The sequence below is a fragment of the Dipodomys ordii genome, unplaced genomic scaffold (genome assembly GCF_000151885.1).
Source record: "Dipodomys ordii isolate 6190 unplaced genomic scaffold, Dord_2.0 Scaffold3, whole genome shotgun sequence".
Taxonomy (NCBI): Eukaryota; Metazoa; Chordata; class Mammalia; order Rodentia; family Heteromyidae; genus Dipodomys; species Dipodomys ordii.
Window position 1 is genome coordinate 2009466 of NW_012267219.1, and position 18112 is coordinate 2027577.

The window sequence follows — 18112 nt, forward strand, 5'->3', positions numbered from 1 at the left end:
TGTGGCAAGTGGTAGACTGCTAGCCATATGCATAAAAGCTCAGGGATAGTGCCCAGGACCAGAGTTCAAGCCCCAGAGCTGGCACCAAAAAGAACAAAATCAAGAAAATGAAACAAAAGCCTTATCTGAAGATTTGGCATTATAAACCTTCCCAGTCTTGAAAGTATGCTAGGACTAGTATAACACAGGATAGGACTGAGAGCTTGAAGGCAACATCAAATGAAGGGCATGTACCTAAGAGCAGTATTTGTTGTAGAACCACAGAAATGTTCCCAAATGACAAAGTAGGTATATTTAGGTGCCTGCACAATGAAAATGGCAAGTGTCCCTATCCAATGGCTTGGTGAAATGGTACGTTCACCAGGCAGAAAATATCGTGTGAGGACTTAATGGATTCACTGTGGGGGCCTCTGGCCCTGCAATATCTGCAGGCACAGGCCCCTATAGATTGAGAAACGTTTTGGTATCCAGATGTTGTGGTAGAATCCAATGTTCCTCAAAAAAGTCAAGGATAACTTGTCTAGTGAAGTCCAGGAAACAGGATCTTGAAGGCTAGGGATTGGTTGATAGGGCTACTAAGAAGGCCCCAAGCTTGATATGCTGGAGAATCAGATACCCAAGGAGCCTGATAGGATAAGGGACAGTACCCTGAGTTCAAGCTCTAGGACTACCCCCCCCCCCCAAAAAAAAAAGACATCAATGAAATACTTGCTTCTTGGTATTGGTGCTTAAATACAGCTGCCACTCAGGTTTTTTTGATCCTCGCTGGTGCTCTACCATTTGAGCCACAGCCCCATTTCTGGCTTTTTCTGGCTAATTGGAGATAAGAGTTTGGAGGATTTGCCTGCCAAGGTTGGCTTTGAACTTTCTCAGATCTCAGCCTGAGTAGTTAGAATTACATGTGAGCCACAAGCACCTGGTCACTAAAATGCATGATGGAATACCCCACATTTTGGTGGATTGATTTAGATCTGCTAAAGTAACTGTAGCAAAACAGCCTGGACAATGTTTTGAGACAAAACCAACTAGAATTAAGAATGGACTCTAGGTAGGTGACCTAAGACTCCAGGAGGACAAAGGGATAAACTTGGATCAAGTGGTAAAATCAACCTCTCCAGGAATCAAAGGCTTCCATGGACTAGTTGACCTAGGACTCCTGGAGGATAAAGGGATAAAGTTGTAACAAGTGGTGAAATCAACCTCTCCAAAGGCACCAAAGGCTTTCTTCTGACAAGGCTGTCAGACCAACCTCAGACCACTGCCTATTATTCATACTTCCTGCTCCCCCCACCTTTGCTTTGTCTCTTTATTTCACCTTAATATTGTTTCAAACAAGAAATGATTATTCATGTCAATCTTCCTATAGAGGTAAGCATAGAGAAATAGGGTAGCCCAATATATATATATATATTGTGTGTGTGTCTGTCATGGGGCTTGAACTCAGCCTGGGCACTGTCCCTCAGCTCTTCAGCCTAAGGCTAACACTCTACCACTTGATCCATAGTGCCACTTTCAGCTTTTTCTGCTAATGTGGTGCTGAGGAATTGAACCTAGGGCCTCATGCATGCAAGGCAAGCACTCTACCACTGAGCCACCTTCCCAGCCCCAATAAAATTTAGAAATAAAATTGATAGATAATGGCTAAGAGTAGTGGGAGTAGTTTAGGATGATACCAAGGATTTTATTTTCAGAGCTGGGGATTAAGCCCAGATCTTTGCATATGCTAATAAGCAGGATTGAATCACTGTGCCCAGCTGAATATATTCTTTCTACTTATTATTCCTTTTTTTTTGTTGGTCATGGGGCTTGAACTCTGGGCTTGGGTGCTGTTCTTGCGTTCTTCAGCTCAAGGCGAGCAATCTAATGCTTGAGCCACAGCTCCACTTCCGGTTTTCTAGTGGTTTATTATAGATAAGAGTCTCACAGACTTTCCTGCCTGGGCTGGCTTTGAACTGAGATCCTCAGATCTCAGCCTCCTGAGTAGCTAGGATCACAGGAGTGAGCCACCAATGCCCAGCTTAACTTGCTTTTATATATCTATTTGAGCTGAGTGCTAGTGGCTCATGCCTATAATCCTAGCTTCTCAGGAGTCTTGAGATCTGAGGGACTTTTCCAGCGGAGGCAAGAAAAGTCCTTGAAAGTTTTAACTCCATAAATCATGCCTAACATTTGTACTATGGCCAAAAATCTCCCTTTCATGAGATAGCTTTTCATTGACTGTACTTTTTGGGAACAGATCAAACACCAAGTTCATCCAACAAGAAGCCATAACTTTATTAATGATAGAAACAGTACAAATTTCAAACCAAGCTTCAGTTACCCTCTTGAAACACAGACACACAAAAAAAGGGTCCTTGTTTTCATATGGTTACATTGTTAATTCCTGTAAAAGAAAAAACAGAAGTAGTTAAAGACGAAGTGCAAATTCTGGTCATTAAAACCTAAGGCTACTAAAAGTAGGCTTTGGAAAGAGGCTTTTAATTTAGGCTCTATCATACAGAGAAAAGTCATTATTAGCCAAGGCAGAAGCTATTTAGGCATAATAAACTGTGTTGGTGCATGCTTGTAATCCTAATACTTGAAGGCAGAGACAAGAAGATCCAATGTTAAATGCTACCTCAGGATACATACAGTTTTAGGATATTTGGGCTCAGACAGTAAACAAAAACTTACCATTATAGCATTTACAATATCATTACTATTATTCTTCAGGGCTCGGACTGCCTTTGCTCTTGACACATTTGCTTGTGACATGACCAATTCTATGTCCTTAACTTCCACACCTGTTTCATCAACCTAAAAGAGAGAAAAATCTTAATAAAAGGTAAGAACAACTAAAGTAGTTCTTGGAAGACATCTTTTAAATGTAGTTCAAATAAACCAAAACCATATAATTCTGGGAGAGCTTAAAAATTTTTTCGTGTAAGTACTGAGGGTTGAACTCAGGGCCTCTCTAAGCTTGGCTTTTCCGCTCCAGACTGGGGCTCTACCACTTGAGCTCATACTTCCACCTCTGGCTTTTTGGTAGTTCATCAGAGCCAAGAGTCTCATGGACTTTCCTGACCAGGCTGCTTTGAACCACAATTTTCTTTTTTTTTTTTGGTCCGGTCGTGGGGCCTGAACTCTGGGCCTGGCTGCTGTCCCTCAGCTCTTTCAGCTCAAGGCTAGCTCTCTACCACTTGAGCCATAGCGCCACTTCCGGCTTTTTTTCCCCCCTGCTTATGTGGTGCTGAGGAATGGAACCCAGGGCCTCATGCATGCAAGGCAAGTGCTCTACCACTGAGCCAACTTCCTAGCCCTGAACCACAATTTTCATATCTCGGTGTACACAGAATTTTAGGCATGAGCCACCAACTTTGAACTAAAACATTTTGCTATACAGAAAGGTTTTAAAAGTTCCTAGTATACCTCTTCTTCTTCACTTTCCTCTTGTACAGTTGGAGTCTGTGTGTTTTCTTGAATGTTTGAGACAGCTTCACCTTGAACTTTGAATTTCTCAGCAGCTGCTAACTGTGCTTGCTGAGATAAGTCTTCAATCTACAGGGAAAAGAATACATTCATGTGAGTAGATCAGTTTTCAATACATTAAAAGGAAATGTGTACCTTTCAAAAATCACTCAAAATTCATTTTAGGTATCTTGCAATGTACCTGTAAAACGCCCTCATTCAGAGTTTCACTATAGAAACAAGGATGATTTCATCCCCCAAGGGATATTTGGTAATATCTGGAGATTTTTTGTAAATGAAGCTGCTAAATATCAACAGTGCATAGAATAGCCCTTTTTCAAGATAATGTCAAATAGGGTTGGTTTGGACCAACACTTAAGTGTTAGTCTTTTACCTTGGCTTCCCCAAAAACTATGTAGGTATCTGAAGCTGGGCTCTTGTAGACATCTGGTTTTGTGATGACAAAGAGAATATTCTTTGATTTCCGGATAGTGACTCTAGTAACTCCTGTTACTTGCCGAAGACCCAGTTTGGACATAGCCTACGAAATAGAACATCATTTTTAATTTTAGAAGGAAGCTTTAGAAAGCAAGGAAAGTTAATAACTCAATATTTCTAATATAGACCTTCTACTCTAAAATTGCTTCATCAGAATCTTTTTTTTTTTTTTTTGGCTCAAGGCTGGTGCTTGAAACCACAGTTCTATTTTTGTCTTTTTGTTGTTTTTTTTTTTTTTTGGTCCAGTCAGGGGGCCTGAACTCTGGGCCTGGGCGCTGTCCCTCAGCTCTTCAGATCAAGGCTAGCGTGCTACCACTTGAGCCATAGCACCACTTCCAGCTTTCCCCCCCTGCTTATGTGGTGCTGAGGAATCGAACCCAAGGCCTCATGCATGCAAGGCAAGCACACTACCACTGAGCCACCTTCCCAGCCCTCTCTGGAGATCTTAAGATCTTAGCCTCCTGAGAAGTTAGCATAACAGACATGAGCCACCAACATCCAGTTTCTTTGTAATTTATCTTACCTTTCGTGCCTTCTTTTCACTCCGACTCTGTTTTGCTTTACTGACTGGTTCTTCATCAATTTCTGCTGCTGCTGCCAGCTAAGAAGATAGAAGAGCTTTAAGTTAAATGACACCTAACATCTGGACACCACAATCTTCCATATGGTTTTCCTTCATAAAGGTTCCAAATTTCAAACACAAAAGCTCTATCTGGCCAACCTTGGCTCTCTAGTTCTTCCTTTTGAGACACACAGTCTTTGCTATGGAGCCCATGCTGGCCTTGAACTTAAAATCCTCCTACTTCAGACTCCTGAGGTGCTGGAATATAGACCTGCATGACCATATCTGGTATTTCTAACATTTCTTTGATGCAATTACTAAGAGTAAGAGATACCTACTTGGGCTTGTTGTGTGGCTGCTTGTGTGGAGTCTTGTTCCTCGAGCTCTGGTACTGATTCATCACTGTCAGATTCTGTTCCAGACCCTAAAATGACAAGAATTTTCACTATTTTTATAGCAGAGGTTTTTAGGAGGAATTTAATCTCACCCTGGTCTGCCTAAAGTAGAGCACACTGATTTCTGCTAGGCCTTACAAAGTTAACGTAAACGAAATGGCTTATATGAAGCCAGCTTGACAATCTCCAACTTATAAACCAGCATTAAAGACCTACCCTCAGAAATGAGGGACAATCTTGAGACTTAGCCAAACAGCTTATGTATGTAACTGCTTTTCCCTGCCCCCCCCCCCCCCGTCTTCATTTCTTGGCACACATACCAAGCCCTCTTTTAATTCCAAATTTTACTCTATAGCATAAACCATCCCAGTAAAGTTCTGGCCAAAAGGTACCTCTACAAATTAATATCACAGTACAGAGGGAAAACAGGCAGTGGCAGTTTTTCCTCATCTTTTAAACTGGGTCAGAGGTCAGAAGCAGTTGTATACACACTCTGGCCTTCTTTCATAGTCATACTAGCAATTGAATCACATCATCACTGAAAATTCTCAATTATGTCCAGTTCAAATAGTCAGTTTCTCCACTAGTGACTCCCACAATTTCTTCCAAACATAATTTGTCTCACAATTGGAAGGCCAAGCATCAACAGATACTACTGGGGAAGGGGAGGGGCATAAAGCATACACTGGCACCATTTTCAGGGAGAAAAACAGACCTCTACATTTTTAAGGAAAGGGAATCCCTGGGCAACTGGTGATTACTATGTTTAAGTAAAAAGAAATATAAGTATAGCTACAGATGTCCCAATATTTTAGTAAATCCCAGGCCCAGGGATAAGATTAAGTTAGTGATAAGGATTAGAGCAAATTTAAAGATTTGGTAGATCTTGGCTTTCAAGTCAGATCATTTAGGTAAAAAGGATAGATCCAGGTTAGTCTGGATATTACAGAAGACACAAAATACTATCTGAGATGATGAAAACCAAGATTTAGTTTCATATTCCTAGAGCTTTTGAACTATTATTCTATGTACTATGTGCAAACTCAAGCAGATATATAAACTGGACAAAGGGGCGCATCCTAAGGTTAGTACTGGTGGGTAGCCCCCAAGAGGGGTGTGGGCGACACACCATGCACACGGCAAACCAAGGCAAATACCCTTGTTGTTCTTCAAAACAGGCTGCTTGGCAGAGGGGGTTGGGACAGGGATCCCAGCAGGTTTGGGGGTGGGCATGTTGACGAGGATCGGCTGGAAAGGCACTCCCCCAGAGACTGGTTCCGGGGGAATCAGAGGCGGCAGCTCATCCTCATCAGCAGGGGTTGGGGGCTTAGAGGGCAATTCCAGCACCAGTCCAGGTGAGGATGGAAGAAATGGCTGTTTAGGAAGCAGAGGGGGAACTGGGGAAGGAGCGAGAGACAGAGGGACTTGTGGAGTGGGTCCTGGAGAGACAGCTGTTGACTCTGCTTTAGGAAGGACATTCTTAGGGGCAACTGCTGCTGGAAGGGTAGATGTCTTAGAACTAGCAGACAAGGGTCCCTTTGGAGAATGCAAAGAATCTTTGCCTTTTGCAGGACATATAGGGTGGGTTTTTGCAGTCTTCGAAGTGTCTTTCTGCACTGGGATGGTCACTTGAGAGACTGGAGCCACTGTAGAAAGGGATTCTTTAGTCTCATTCTTAGCTGGGGGATCTGAGCACTTAGGAGATGTAGAATTCTTGGCTCCTCCTGGGCCTTTCTGAGCAGGAGCAGTGATGTTTGGTGTACTTTCCCGAGCTGGGCCAACAGGTACTCCTCCTTTGAGAGACGTAGGACCTTTCTTTGTTAGAAGCCCTTCGAATGTCTGAGGGGCACTGGTACCCATGGTACAAGTGACCGACAGTGGGGGAATAGGGGAACCTTTGGGTAAGGGAGGAGCAATGGCTGAGAGAATGGAGGACTCTGAGGATGCAGCCTCTTTGTGAGGGGAGGCAGTCTCAGCTGGGAGAGTTTTCGGAGAGGAAGGAGTGATGACTAATGGAGTGGGAACTACTTTGGAGGTTGAAGCTTCTGGGACCTCTTTGGGGGAAGGAGTCCCAGCTGGGACAGTGGGGGTACCTTTGGGAGATGGGGTTGCTGGAGCCTCTTTGGGGGAGGGAAGAGTCACAACTGGGGCAGTAGGAGTGCCTCTGAGAGATGCTGCTGTAGTTTCTTGGGGGGCTGCAGTTGCTCTGGCCTTTTGTTGGGAAGGAGTAATAATTGGGCCACTGTTGATCTCTTTGGGGACTGCAGTTGCTGGGGCATTTTGGGGGGACATCTCAATGGGGACCCCTTTGGTGGATGGGGTGGCTGAGGCCTTTTGTGGGTAGGGAGGAATCTCAGGTGAGGAAATGGAGGCCTTTTTGGGAGTTGAAACTTCTGGGACTTCTTCGGGGACTGCAGTAGCTAGGACTTTTTTGGGGGAGGGGGTTCCTGAGTCCTGTTTGGAAGCTGAAGCTGCTGGGGCCTTTTTAGGGGGTGGGATTTCTTCTGCCTTTTTGGGGACTGCAGTGGCTGAAACCTTTTTAGGAGGTAGGATTTCTGGAGCCTCTTTGGGGGTTGTGGTCTTTTTAGAGGATGACATTTCTGATACCTTTTTTGGGGATGAGGTTTCTGTCTCCATTTTGGGGGCTGCAGTGGCTGGAGCCTTTTTAGAGGGTAAGGCTTTTGTTTCTTTGGGAGCTGCAGTGGCAGGGGCCTTTATTTGCGGTGTGTTTTTTTGAGTGTCTTTTGGAACCACAGTGGTTGGAATCTTTTTGGGAGACGGTGTTTCTAGGAGCTCTTTGGTGGCTGCAGTGGCTGGGGGCCTTTTAGAGGGTGGGGTCTTTTTGAGCGATGGAGTTTCTGAGCCTTCTTTGGGGGCTGCAGTGGCAGGAACCTTTTTGGGAGATGGCGTTTCTGGGGCTTCTTTGGGAGTCAAAGTTGCCGGGGCCTTTTTGGGGGATACATTTTCTGGGGAACCTAAAGGAGCTGCAGTGGCTGGAACCTTTTGAGGTGGGGTCTTTTTGAGAGGTGAGGTTTCTGGGGCTTCTTTGGGGGCTACAATGGCTAGGGCACTTTTTTGGAGTATGGTTTCTCTGGAAGCTTCAGTGGCAGGAGCCTTTTTAGGAGACAGAGATTTTGGGGCCTTTTTGGAGGATGGGGTTTCTGTGGCTTCTTTGGGAGCTGCAGTGGCTGGAGCTTTTTTGGGGAGTGGAGTTTCTGTGGCCTCTTTGGAGGCTGCAGCTGGAGCTTTTTTAGGGGGTGGGGTTTGTGGGGCCTCTTTGGGAGCTGCAGCAGCAGGAGCCTTTTTGGGCGACAAAGCTTTTGGGGCCTTTTTGGAGGATGAGATTTCTGGGGTCTCTTTAGGGGCTGCAGTGGCTGGTGTCTTTTTTTGGGGTGGAGTTCCTGGGGCCTCTTTGGTGGTTGTGGTCTTTTTAGAGGGTAAAGTTTCTGATGCCTCCTTGGAGGCTATAGTAGCTGGGTCATTCTTTGAGAGTGAGGTTTCTGGGGTCTCTTTGGGGGCTGTAGTAGCTGGGGCCCTCTTAGAGGGGAGAGTTTCTGGGGCCTCTTTGGGGGTTGTGGTAGCTGAAGCCTTATTTGGGAGTGGGATTTCTGGGGTCTCTTTAGGAGTTGTGGCTGGGACCTTTTTTTGGGGTGGGACTTCTGGAGCCCCTTTGGGGGATGTTACTTTGGCCTTTTTCTGAGGTGGGATTTCTGGGGCCTCTTTGGGGGCCGCAGTAGCTGGTGCCTTCTTTTGGGGTGGGGTTTCTGGGACCTCTTTGGGGACTGTTGTAGCTGGGGCCTTTTTTTTGGATGAGGTTTCTGGGGCCTCTTTGGGGGCCGCAGTAGCTGGTGCCTTCTTTTGGGGTGGGGTTTCTGGGACCTCTTTGGGAACTACAGTAGCTGGTGTCTTTTTTGGGGGTGAGGTTTCTGGGATATTTTTGGGGACTACAGTAGTTGGTGCCTTTTTTGTGGGAAGGGTTTCTGGGGCCTCTTTGGGGGCTACAGTAGCTGGTATCTTTTTTGGGGGTGAGGTTTCTGGGGCCTCTTTGGGGGCTACAGTAGCTGGTGTCTTTTTTGGGGGTAAGGTTTCTGGGACCTCTTTGGGGACTGTTGTAGCTGGGGCCTTTTTTTTGGATGAGGCTTCTGGGGCCTCTTTGGGGACTGCAGTAGCTGGTGCCTTCTTTTGGGGTGGGGTTTCTGGGGCCTCTTTGGGGGCTACAGTAGCTGGTATCTTTTTTGGGGGTGGGGTTTCTGGGGCTTCTTTGGGGGCTACAGTAGATGGTGTCTTTTTTGGGGGTAAGGTTTCTGGGACCTCTTTGGGGACTGTTGTAGCTGGGGCCTTTTTTTTGGATGAGGCTTCTGGAGCCTCTTTGGGGACTGCAGTAGCTGGTGCCTTCTTTTGGGGTGGGGTTTCTGGGGCCTCTTTGGGGGCTGCAGTAGCTGGTGCCTTCTTTTGGGGTGGGGTTTCTGGGGCCTCTTTGGGGGCTGCAGTAGCTGGTGTCTTTTTTGGGGGTGAGGTTTCTGGGGCTTCTTTGGGGGCTGCAGTAGCTGGTGTCTTTTTTGGGGGTGAGGTTTCTGGGGCCTCTTTGGGGGCTGCAGTAGATGGTGTCTTTTTTGGGGGTGAGGTTTCTGGGGCCTCTTTGGGGGCTGCAATAGCTGGTGCCTTCTTTTGGGGTGGGGTTTCTGGGGCCTCTTTTGGGACTGCAGTAGCTAGTGTCTTTTTTGGGGGTGGGGTTTCTGGGGCCTCTTTGGGGGCTGCAGTAGCAGGAGCCTTTTTCAGAGGTGGGGTTTCTGGGGCCTCTTTGGGGGCTGCAGTAGCTGATGCCTTTTTTGGGGGTGAGGTTTCTGGAGCCTCTTTGGGGGCTACAATAGCTGGGCCCTTCTGGGGGGATGGGATTTCTGGAGCCTCTTTGGGGGCTGTAGTGGATGGGGCCTTCTTGGGAGATGGGGTTTCTGAGGCCTCTTTGGGAAGTAGTACAGTTTCTGGAGTATCTCTGGGGGCCTTAGTTGCCAGGGTCTTTTTAGTACATGGGGTTTTTTGAGCCTCTTTAAGGGCTGCAGCAGTTGAGTCCTTTTTGTGATTTAGTGTATCTGGGGTCTTTTGGGGGCAAGGAGGAATCTCAGATGGGGCAGCGGGGACTCCTTTGGAGGTGGGAGTTTCAGCTGTAGAAGTAGGGGCCACAGTTGCTGGTGTGTTTTGGGGGAAGGGAGGAATCTTCGTTGGGGAAATAGTGGCTCCTTTGGGGGATGGAGCTGCTGCCACCTTTTTGGGGGAGGGAGGAGTAATAGCTGGGGGATTCAGGGGCTCTTTAGAGTTAAGTGTACCTGGTACCTCTTTGAAAGAGAGAGGAAGCAAGGTTGAAGGAGTGGGCATTTCTTTGGACAATGGGGTTGCTCCTAGGGATGGAGGAGTGGAAGAATGTTTGTTTAGTGAGTCTTTAGAGCCTGGAGAAGAAAGATTGGCCTCTGGAAGGAAGGAAGCCTCAACTGGAGAAAGAGATGAGAGATTCCCAGCAGGAACAGTAGAATGCTTATTGGATGGCAGTATTTTAGCCTGAGGGGACACATTAGTCTTTACAGGAGATGAAGAGTCACCTAGGTATGTCAGAGTTTCTTTGAAAGATTCAGTAACAGAAGCAACAGAGTTATCAGGGTGCCCTTCTGGAGAGGAAGCCAAAGGTGCCAAAGCTATACGAGAACCATCAACTTTCTTTGCCCCTGTAGGAGAAATCTCAACTGGGGAAGGAGTGGGAAAGTGAACAACAGACTTGGGAATTTCAGAGGTCAGTGACATGGTAGCATTTTGGGGAGCTAAAGCCATACCTGGAGCTATAGGGCAACTTTCAGAGGCTGGAGGAACCAAAGGTAAAGTAGTACCAATTGAAGTACCCTTAGCTGTGTATTTTTTAGGAGCTAAAGAGAGTTCTTCTAGAACTGTAGTTGCAGAAGTAGAGGGACCTTTGGTAGTTCTTGCAGGATCAAAACCTTCCAAAGTAAAGGTAGCCTCAGTTGGAGCAGTGATAGAACTTTTGAGAAGCAGGCTAGCAGGATCTGGGCTAGTATAAGGATTAGTCTTGCTTATAGAGATTGGGGAGTTAACACCCAGACAAGCAGCAGTAGAATCCGCTGGCTTGGTCACAGGGAGAGGCCCTGTAAGACCTTTCATTGCTGGAGTGGTTTCAGGTGTTTTCTCCAGAGATGATGTACTTTCAAGAGAGGGAGAAATTTTAGGGGATGTCAGAGCTAAAGGTAGTAGAGTATGATCTTTCCTGTCAGGAAGTCCTGCCTGGGCTGGAGAAATGGGGACTCCTATGTTTGCCAATACTGAAGCAGGGCAGGTTTTGAAGTCTTCAGAAGCTGGCAGAGGAGAGAATGGTACACCCTGAGTAGATGCTACCTGAGTAGGAAGCTCATTACGAGCCTCTGGTTGTATAACCAAGTTGGCAGAAGAAGTTGGTTTTTTACTACTTATGATACCTGATGAATCTGCAGGGGACACACAAGTAGCTATCTCAAAGGTAGCAGGTGACACAGAAATCATTGAAGTGTTAGTCACAACTGGGGTGGTTCTGACAGAAGCTTCTTTCAAGCCTGTTCCTGAAGAAGCAGGAATCTGGGTCATCAAAGGCTGAAGATGTGAGGTATTAGCAGAGCCTTTGAGAATGAGAGAGGCTGTAGGGGATAATAAAGAAGCTTTATCTAGGGATTCAGAAGGGTTGTAAGACGCTATACTAGTGGTAGAAGAGTGGTCTTTGTCGACAGACTGAGCTACAACAGCAGAAGCTGGCACACCCACTGGAAGAGGAATCATAGCATCAGCAACCAGCTCCTTTCTGGAAGGAAGGGGAGAAATCACACACTTCTGAGATAGATAAGAGGCTCCCTGGGAAGAATTATCTGCAGAAATGGTATTCACTATATGATCTGACAGAGTATTGGTACCTCTTTGATCTGAAAACTGGATAGGGGAACCCAAAGGACTCTGATATACAGCCATAGGAGAGCCCAGAGAAGTGGGAGAAGCTGGGGGGATGTTGGGAGCTATAGTCTTTTGAGCAGGTACACCAACAGGCCCCTTTAGACTGAGGCTTAACATGCTTTGTGGGGTCAGACCTGAGGAAATAGGGACATTTTGAACATGAGAAGTGATGACTGGGGGACTGATGGGTAGTGTCTTAGCACAGGAGGTCATTCCAGACTGAACCGAGGCCAAGGGTGTTACAAGGTGGGAAGGAATGGTACTAACTATACCTGGAGAATCTGGAGTTGTACCTTTTGGATTAGGGATTATCTGAGAGAGATCTTGAGTAGGGGAGGTTTTTGGTTCTGAGGGAGCAATGGGAGCCGACAGGGGTGTCACCGACCCTGACATAGTTAGAGTAGCTGGTGGGAGTGAGCTAACAGGATTAGGTGGGAAAACTGAACTCTTCTGAATGGAGTGAGGAGCCAATGCAACCAGAGACAAGGGAGCTGAAGGAGAATGGGCACCTTTCAGAGCTGGACCTATCATTGGAGAGGCCAGAGCTAATGCAGCTGGAGAGATGGGAGGCCCTATTAGGTGTGGCAGGAAAGTTGGGGTGTCAGGGGCAGTTTCCATAGTCATTCCAGAGGATGGGTGGGGAAAAGAAACTTCAAAAGCAGTTGAGGCAACAGTGGGTGAAGGGACCAGGGAAGGATGGTTAGCAGTTGCTACAGGACATTGTTGGGAGGGCAGGGAACAAGGAGAGGAAAGGGGAGGCCCATGCTGCCCTAAGGCAGCAGTGACATTCAAGGCTGAAGACATAGGAAGCACAGCTGGAGGGAAAAAGCAAAAAAGGAGATAAAGGGAGGGGGGAAAAAAGGTGAGTTGTACAGCCCAATTGGTTTAACATGCCTCACAGGAAACAATGTAGTTTAAATCTGAGAATGAAGGTCACCACACAGGATTAGACAAAGGAAGGTGACAGACAACACCAACTTTTCCCAAACATACTTCATTGGTCAAGTGCCAAATATACTGTTCTAGCTCCACTCCCCTCTAGTTCCCACTGCCCAAGTTCTACCAAATTTAGTTACCTGAAGATAGGTAAAGTCTTAGACTATCTCTAACTAAAGAGCACAGAACCAGGAGTAGATTGGGAACATGCTTTCTGCCCTCTTCCAGTTGTGCCCTCTCCTGAGCCGAGAGGGAAGAGATTAAAATGGACTCTCCATTCCCAAGTCTTTTCTCACAGCAATAGAATTACCACTAGAACAGCTGTGCTACCCTGTATACCCAAGGTCCATAAAACAAAACAGTGAAAACCGAACAAGGAAGGCAGACTGAACAGATGGGGAGTCAGAGCTAAATGAGAAAAAGCAGGTTTTTAATACTCTGGAAAACTCAGAACTTCATACTCAATGTTAAAAACCGTCACCCTCTATAAGCCTCAGTTTACTTAACAAAACCAGAAAGAAAAAAACACCTAACCACAAATGGGTTGGACTCCATTTTCCCTTCCTCAGGAATGTTAGCTCTTCAGACATCAATCCAAAATGATTTAGATCTCCAGAGAGGGCGCTTAGTCATAAGAGTGGGAACTGCATTATGAAATTCTAACCCAATTTATTAAACCACCCTGTAGTTCTATTTTGGAAGTGGAGAGAACTAAGAGTAAGAGAACATTCCAGATTCCTACCCCTTAATCTGGGTATTTCATTCTAGCAAAACAGACCAATATTGGATACTATATTAAAACAAAAAAAGGTTTTCTGATGGAGGGGAAAAAATACCATTCAAAAGGTAATATTAGATTCAACTGACAAATACTGAAGGTAGGTTTAAAAGAAAAGGTAAAGCTCATGGCACCCAAATCCACAATTCACTGAACCAGCTAATTCTGAGGCTCTTATATAGAATGAGACTATAGGAAAGAAAGGTGACTGAACTAGTTTTTCCTGAAGAACTGGTAAGCTGAAGACATAATCACAGTGCAAATACTTTCAAACATATTAACCAGAACTTAAAACATGGGACGTTGTCTTCTTAGTGGACCTAAAGATGGGATGAAGTCCAAATCACTAGTGTTGACACTGTAACTGATTCCCTGAGCCAGCTTTTTCATTCATTAGAACAACACTAATTATAGTTACAGTCACTCCCTTAATATAAGCCTTCTGCACAAGCTTAGGACTAATAAGGAATGTTTAACAGCATTAACATACAATGCTTGTGAAGAGTTTTACAGCTGGGAACCAGAAATTGCTAAATTCACCTACTTTCCAACACTTCTAAAATTAAGTTCAATGAGACAATCTTCACATTGCTCATTAAGCAGCCCTGAGGTCTCCTTTCTTTCCTAGCAGCTGTATTAATCCCTTCAGCTGCTAAAGTCAGACAGGTGGGGAGGGAGAACCTTAATGCTTTTATCTATAAACAACTTAATTTTAACTTCAAAAGGAGACAGTTGTCCTAGAGTGGCAGGTGGAACACATACATATAAATCTGTCATAAAAAAATAACAGAACCAACAAGTCTTAGGGACACTCTTCACTCAGCTCTCTACAACCGATTTAGCAACACTGCCATTTCACATTTCTTTCCTACTACTGCTCTTCCCTATCGAGACATGCTTCAACAAGAATACAAAACTTGCTTTCACAGAATTCTACACCCATTACTTTAAAAAACACCAAAGAAAAGCCTCATTTCAATCTTGGGCTCCATACAATGGTTTAGACACCATTCCAGTACACTAGAAATATCTCAGTTTACTGACCTAGCAGGACTCTGGGGCTCAGTAGGACACATTTATCACCACATCCAGCTCACCCAGACATGTGATGAAGGCGCAATGCCAAGCCCTGCTATCTAAAACCTTGATGCAACTTGCTGGCTGAACTTCCCAAAAGCTCAGTTCTTGGCCTGCCTATGTATCATCAAGTCCCAATAGGTAAGACTCTCCAAGTCTCTCCCCTCAGTTTTTCTGGAGGTGGAGGGTCCACAGAACTAATTGAGTCAGTTGACATAATGCACAAAGCAGGCTGCAACTTGTCTTTATTTTTATTCCACCCCCCTCAAGTTCTTGCAACACAGCAGTCAACTTTGTGGTCTTTCTTGCTCTGGTAAAGCAACAAACCCAATCATTAATACTTTAATGATGGCAAACTCTACAAAGCAGGTACGTAATTCCTCTTTTTACCCACCAAAAGACATTATGAGCTATGGGGGGCGGGGGAGAGGGGGCCGCGCCTGTGACACCTACCTGTCTCAGCCTGGGGCTGTGGCAACTCCTGCTCTGTAGCAGGGACGGTTTCTGTGGCTTCACCGGGCATTTCTGAAGGGAATAAAAAGGAGGCCTAAATTGACTGGCATGGATTCAATCTGTCCCACCAAGAGCCAAGTATTAAGATTTCTGTGAAAGGTTAGGAAAACAAATCCCAAAGATCTGGGGGACAACCTAGGAATAAGGCATCTCTGTCTATACTGACTCAGACTTCTACCAAGCGGATCACCTCTCAACCAAGCTGCTTCACCCCGCGGTGGCAGTGTCCAGGTCTCGCTGCATTCCAATTACTGACCCACAAAACCAGAAATCACCACTGCGTTCTCGACCCCGAGGGGGTATGGGAATGCTCCTGACGTAGAAGACCCCACTTTGAGCCCTCCTCCCTCCTAACGCCCCCGAACCCTGTCTGGACCACTTCCAAGAGCCAGGAGGTTGCTTAAGTCACAATGGGACCGGCGTTGGGGGTGTTCTAATGTTGTGATCCCCCGTGGCCTACCTGCCGCGACTCGGAAGCGGGCCCCAACCGTAGGCTCAACGCGACTCCAGCCCGCCCGCGGCCCTCATGTCCTACTTCTCAACCGCAGACCCCCATTTTGCCCAGAGGCCCAGAGACAAGTAGAAACACGGTAGCCCTTCCCAAAGCCTCCAAACCTTCCTAACTCTTAAGTCTTCCGGGCGACCCAGCCTTCGAGGAAGGCAGATGGCAGCGGATAGAGTGGCGGCGCAGACGGCACTTACTGCGCGAAGGACGCGGAGCCAAGATGGCGGTAGAGAGAGAACTGGCGAGAGCGTGACCCACGCCTGTGCCGCAGAAGGAAGCCGGAGCGGAGGAGGCGGGACCTTGATCTGCTTCCGGGTCGAGCGCGGCGGCCAGACACTTTCTTTAACGGGGCACCCGTCAGGTTGTTGTCGGCGTGGGGGCGGGGACCAGGTCTAAATAAGGCTAACAATTCTTCAGCGGACGTGCCGGCCTTGGCCGCCCTTCCCTTCCCTTGGGAGGCTCAAGCTCCGCCCGCAGTGGCCGCGGCGGTTTAGTATCCATGTCGCTGCTACTAATTCAGGAAGACATTAAGTGAATGCAGCTGGTGTGGTGGTGCACACCTGTATTTCCAGCTCTCATGAGGCTGGGGTAAGAGGATCACCAGCTTGTGCCATATTGGGAGACCATGTATGTCTAAGAAAAACAATAATAAAAAATTGTCAGTGGCTCATGCCTGTAATTCTGAGGATCGCGGTTCGAAGCCAGTCGCAGCAGAAAAGTCCCTGCGAGACTCATCTCCAGTTAACCACTCCAAAACCAGAAGTGGTGGTGTGGTGGCAGAGCGCTAGCCTTGAGCACAGAGAGGCTGGGGGCAGCTCCCAAGCCCTGAGCTTCAAGCCCCACAACCAACAACAAAAGCAAATATCACAGATTGTATTCACATCATTAGAAAGTAGAAGCCCCAATTGTATTTTTGGACTATAGGGTAATGTAGTTATTTTGCTGTTAACTCTCCACTCCGGAGATGGGGGAGCACATAAGCACACATACAATTTTTTTTTGGCCCATTTTGGAGAATTCTTGCTCTAAAATCTTTAGGAGTCCAGGACCCTAAAAGTTGAGGGAACCATACTTCATAAGGATTCTTGAAAAGCAGAATATAAAATCAATTCTTCATTAATGAAAAGTCTACTGACTCCCATACCATAAGCAGCAGCATTGGGCTTAATAGTTTGAAGAAGTTCTCACAGAAAGCATTGAAAAGTCCCAGTTCAACAAACAAACAAAATCTAGAAAGCTTGTATTTTCTTTTTGTCAGTCGTGGGGCTTGAACAGCCTGGGTGCTGCCCCCCTCAGCTCTTCAGTTCAAGGTTAGCTCTCTACCAGTTTAGCCATAGTGCCACTTCCGGTTTTCTGATGGTTTATTGGAGATGAGTTTTATGGACTTTCCTGCCTGGGCTGGCTTTGAATCATGATCCTCAGATCTCAGCCTCCTAAGTAGCTAGGATTACAGGTGTGAGCCACTAGCTCTTGGCTGAAAGCTTGTATTTTCTTTTACTTTGTTTCTACCCTTCATCAATGAGTTGGCAAATTAGGAAAGAGAAGTCAATAGTATGTTTCTGTTCTCTTCAGGAGGCAAACTTTAACTTCCTTTTCTTTTTTTTTGATCCAACAGGCACTGCAACTTAGTACCTGACACTTTCAATTCATTGGTTGGCAGACTACCACCTAAGCCACCAACTGTTAACATTGACTTTTTTTTTTTTTTGCCAGTCCTGGGGCTTGAACTCAGGGTCTGGGCACTACCCTTGAGCTTCTTCTGCTCAAGGGTAGTGATCTACCACTTGAGCCACAGAGCCACTTCTGGCTTTTTCTGAGTAGCTTATTGGATAAGTCTCATGGACTTTCCTGCCCCTGCTGGCTTAGAAGCGTGATCCTAAAATCTCAGCTCCTGAGTAGCTAAGATTACAGGTGTGAGCTACTGGCACCTGGTAAACATTGACTTTTTAATGAGCATAGTATGTTCTGTAATTAATTTTATGGGTTAGTATTCCAGCTTTTATTCAAGGGCTTCCATATTAAAGATTTAATAGCAACTAGACATTTATAAAACTATAGGAAGCATAAACTGTCTCCCTTTGAAAGGGTTTTAGTCTTACTCTCTGAGCTCTTGAGATGAAAAAATCTTTCATAATTTTGTACTGGAGATTTTTTTCCTGGGCACTGTCCCTGAACTTCTTTTGCTCAAGGCTAGGACTCTTAACACTTACTGAGCCACTTCCAGCCTTTTCTGTTTATGTGGTACTGAGGAATTGAACCTAGGGCTGTATGCATGCTAGGTAAGCATTCTACCACTAAGCCACATTCCCAGCCTGTGTACTCAGGAGTTTTAATTGACAAATTGATTTCAGATTTCAACTGAAGATTGGTCAGGTGTACTGGTACAAACCAGCCAGTAAAACCTTATTTCAAAACACAAAATA

The 18112-nt window shown here is 46.0% G+C and overlaps 1 protein-coding gene across 3 annotated transcripts; it reads right to left on the reverse strand.

Annotated features, from left to right (window-relative positions):
• Positions 1 to 2249: 2249 nt before the first annotated feature.
• On the reverse strand, positions 2250 to 15982 carry Naca (nascent polypeptide-associated complex alpha subunit). 3 transcript variants are annotated; one of them, XM_013022195.1, is made up of 8 exons: positions 15887 to 15982; positions 15125 to 15196; positions 4846 to 4931; positions 4469 to 4546; positions 3842 to 3988; positions 3409 to 3537; positions 2674 to 2796; positions 2250 to 2383 (listed from the first exon to the last, which is right to left on the reverse strand). In XM_013022195.1, the coding sequence occupies exons 2-8, from the start codon at positions 15192 to 15194 to the stop codon at positions 2369 to 2371; spliced, it is 648 nt and encodes a 215-aa protein (XP_012877649.1). In that variant the 5' UTR covers positions 15195 to 15196; positions 15887 to 15982; the 3' UTR covers positions 2250 to 2368. The 3 variants fall into 3 exon arrangements, with proteins under 3 accessions (XP_012877649.1, XP_012877657.1, XP_012877664.1); XM_013022203.1 differs by having other exon boundaries at positions 15800 to 15889; XM_013022210.1 differs by lacking the exon at positions 15887 to 15982 and adding an exon at positions 15809 to 15827.
• Between the last annotated feature and the right edge of the window lie 2130 nt (positions 15983 to 18112).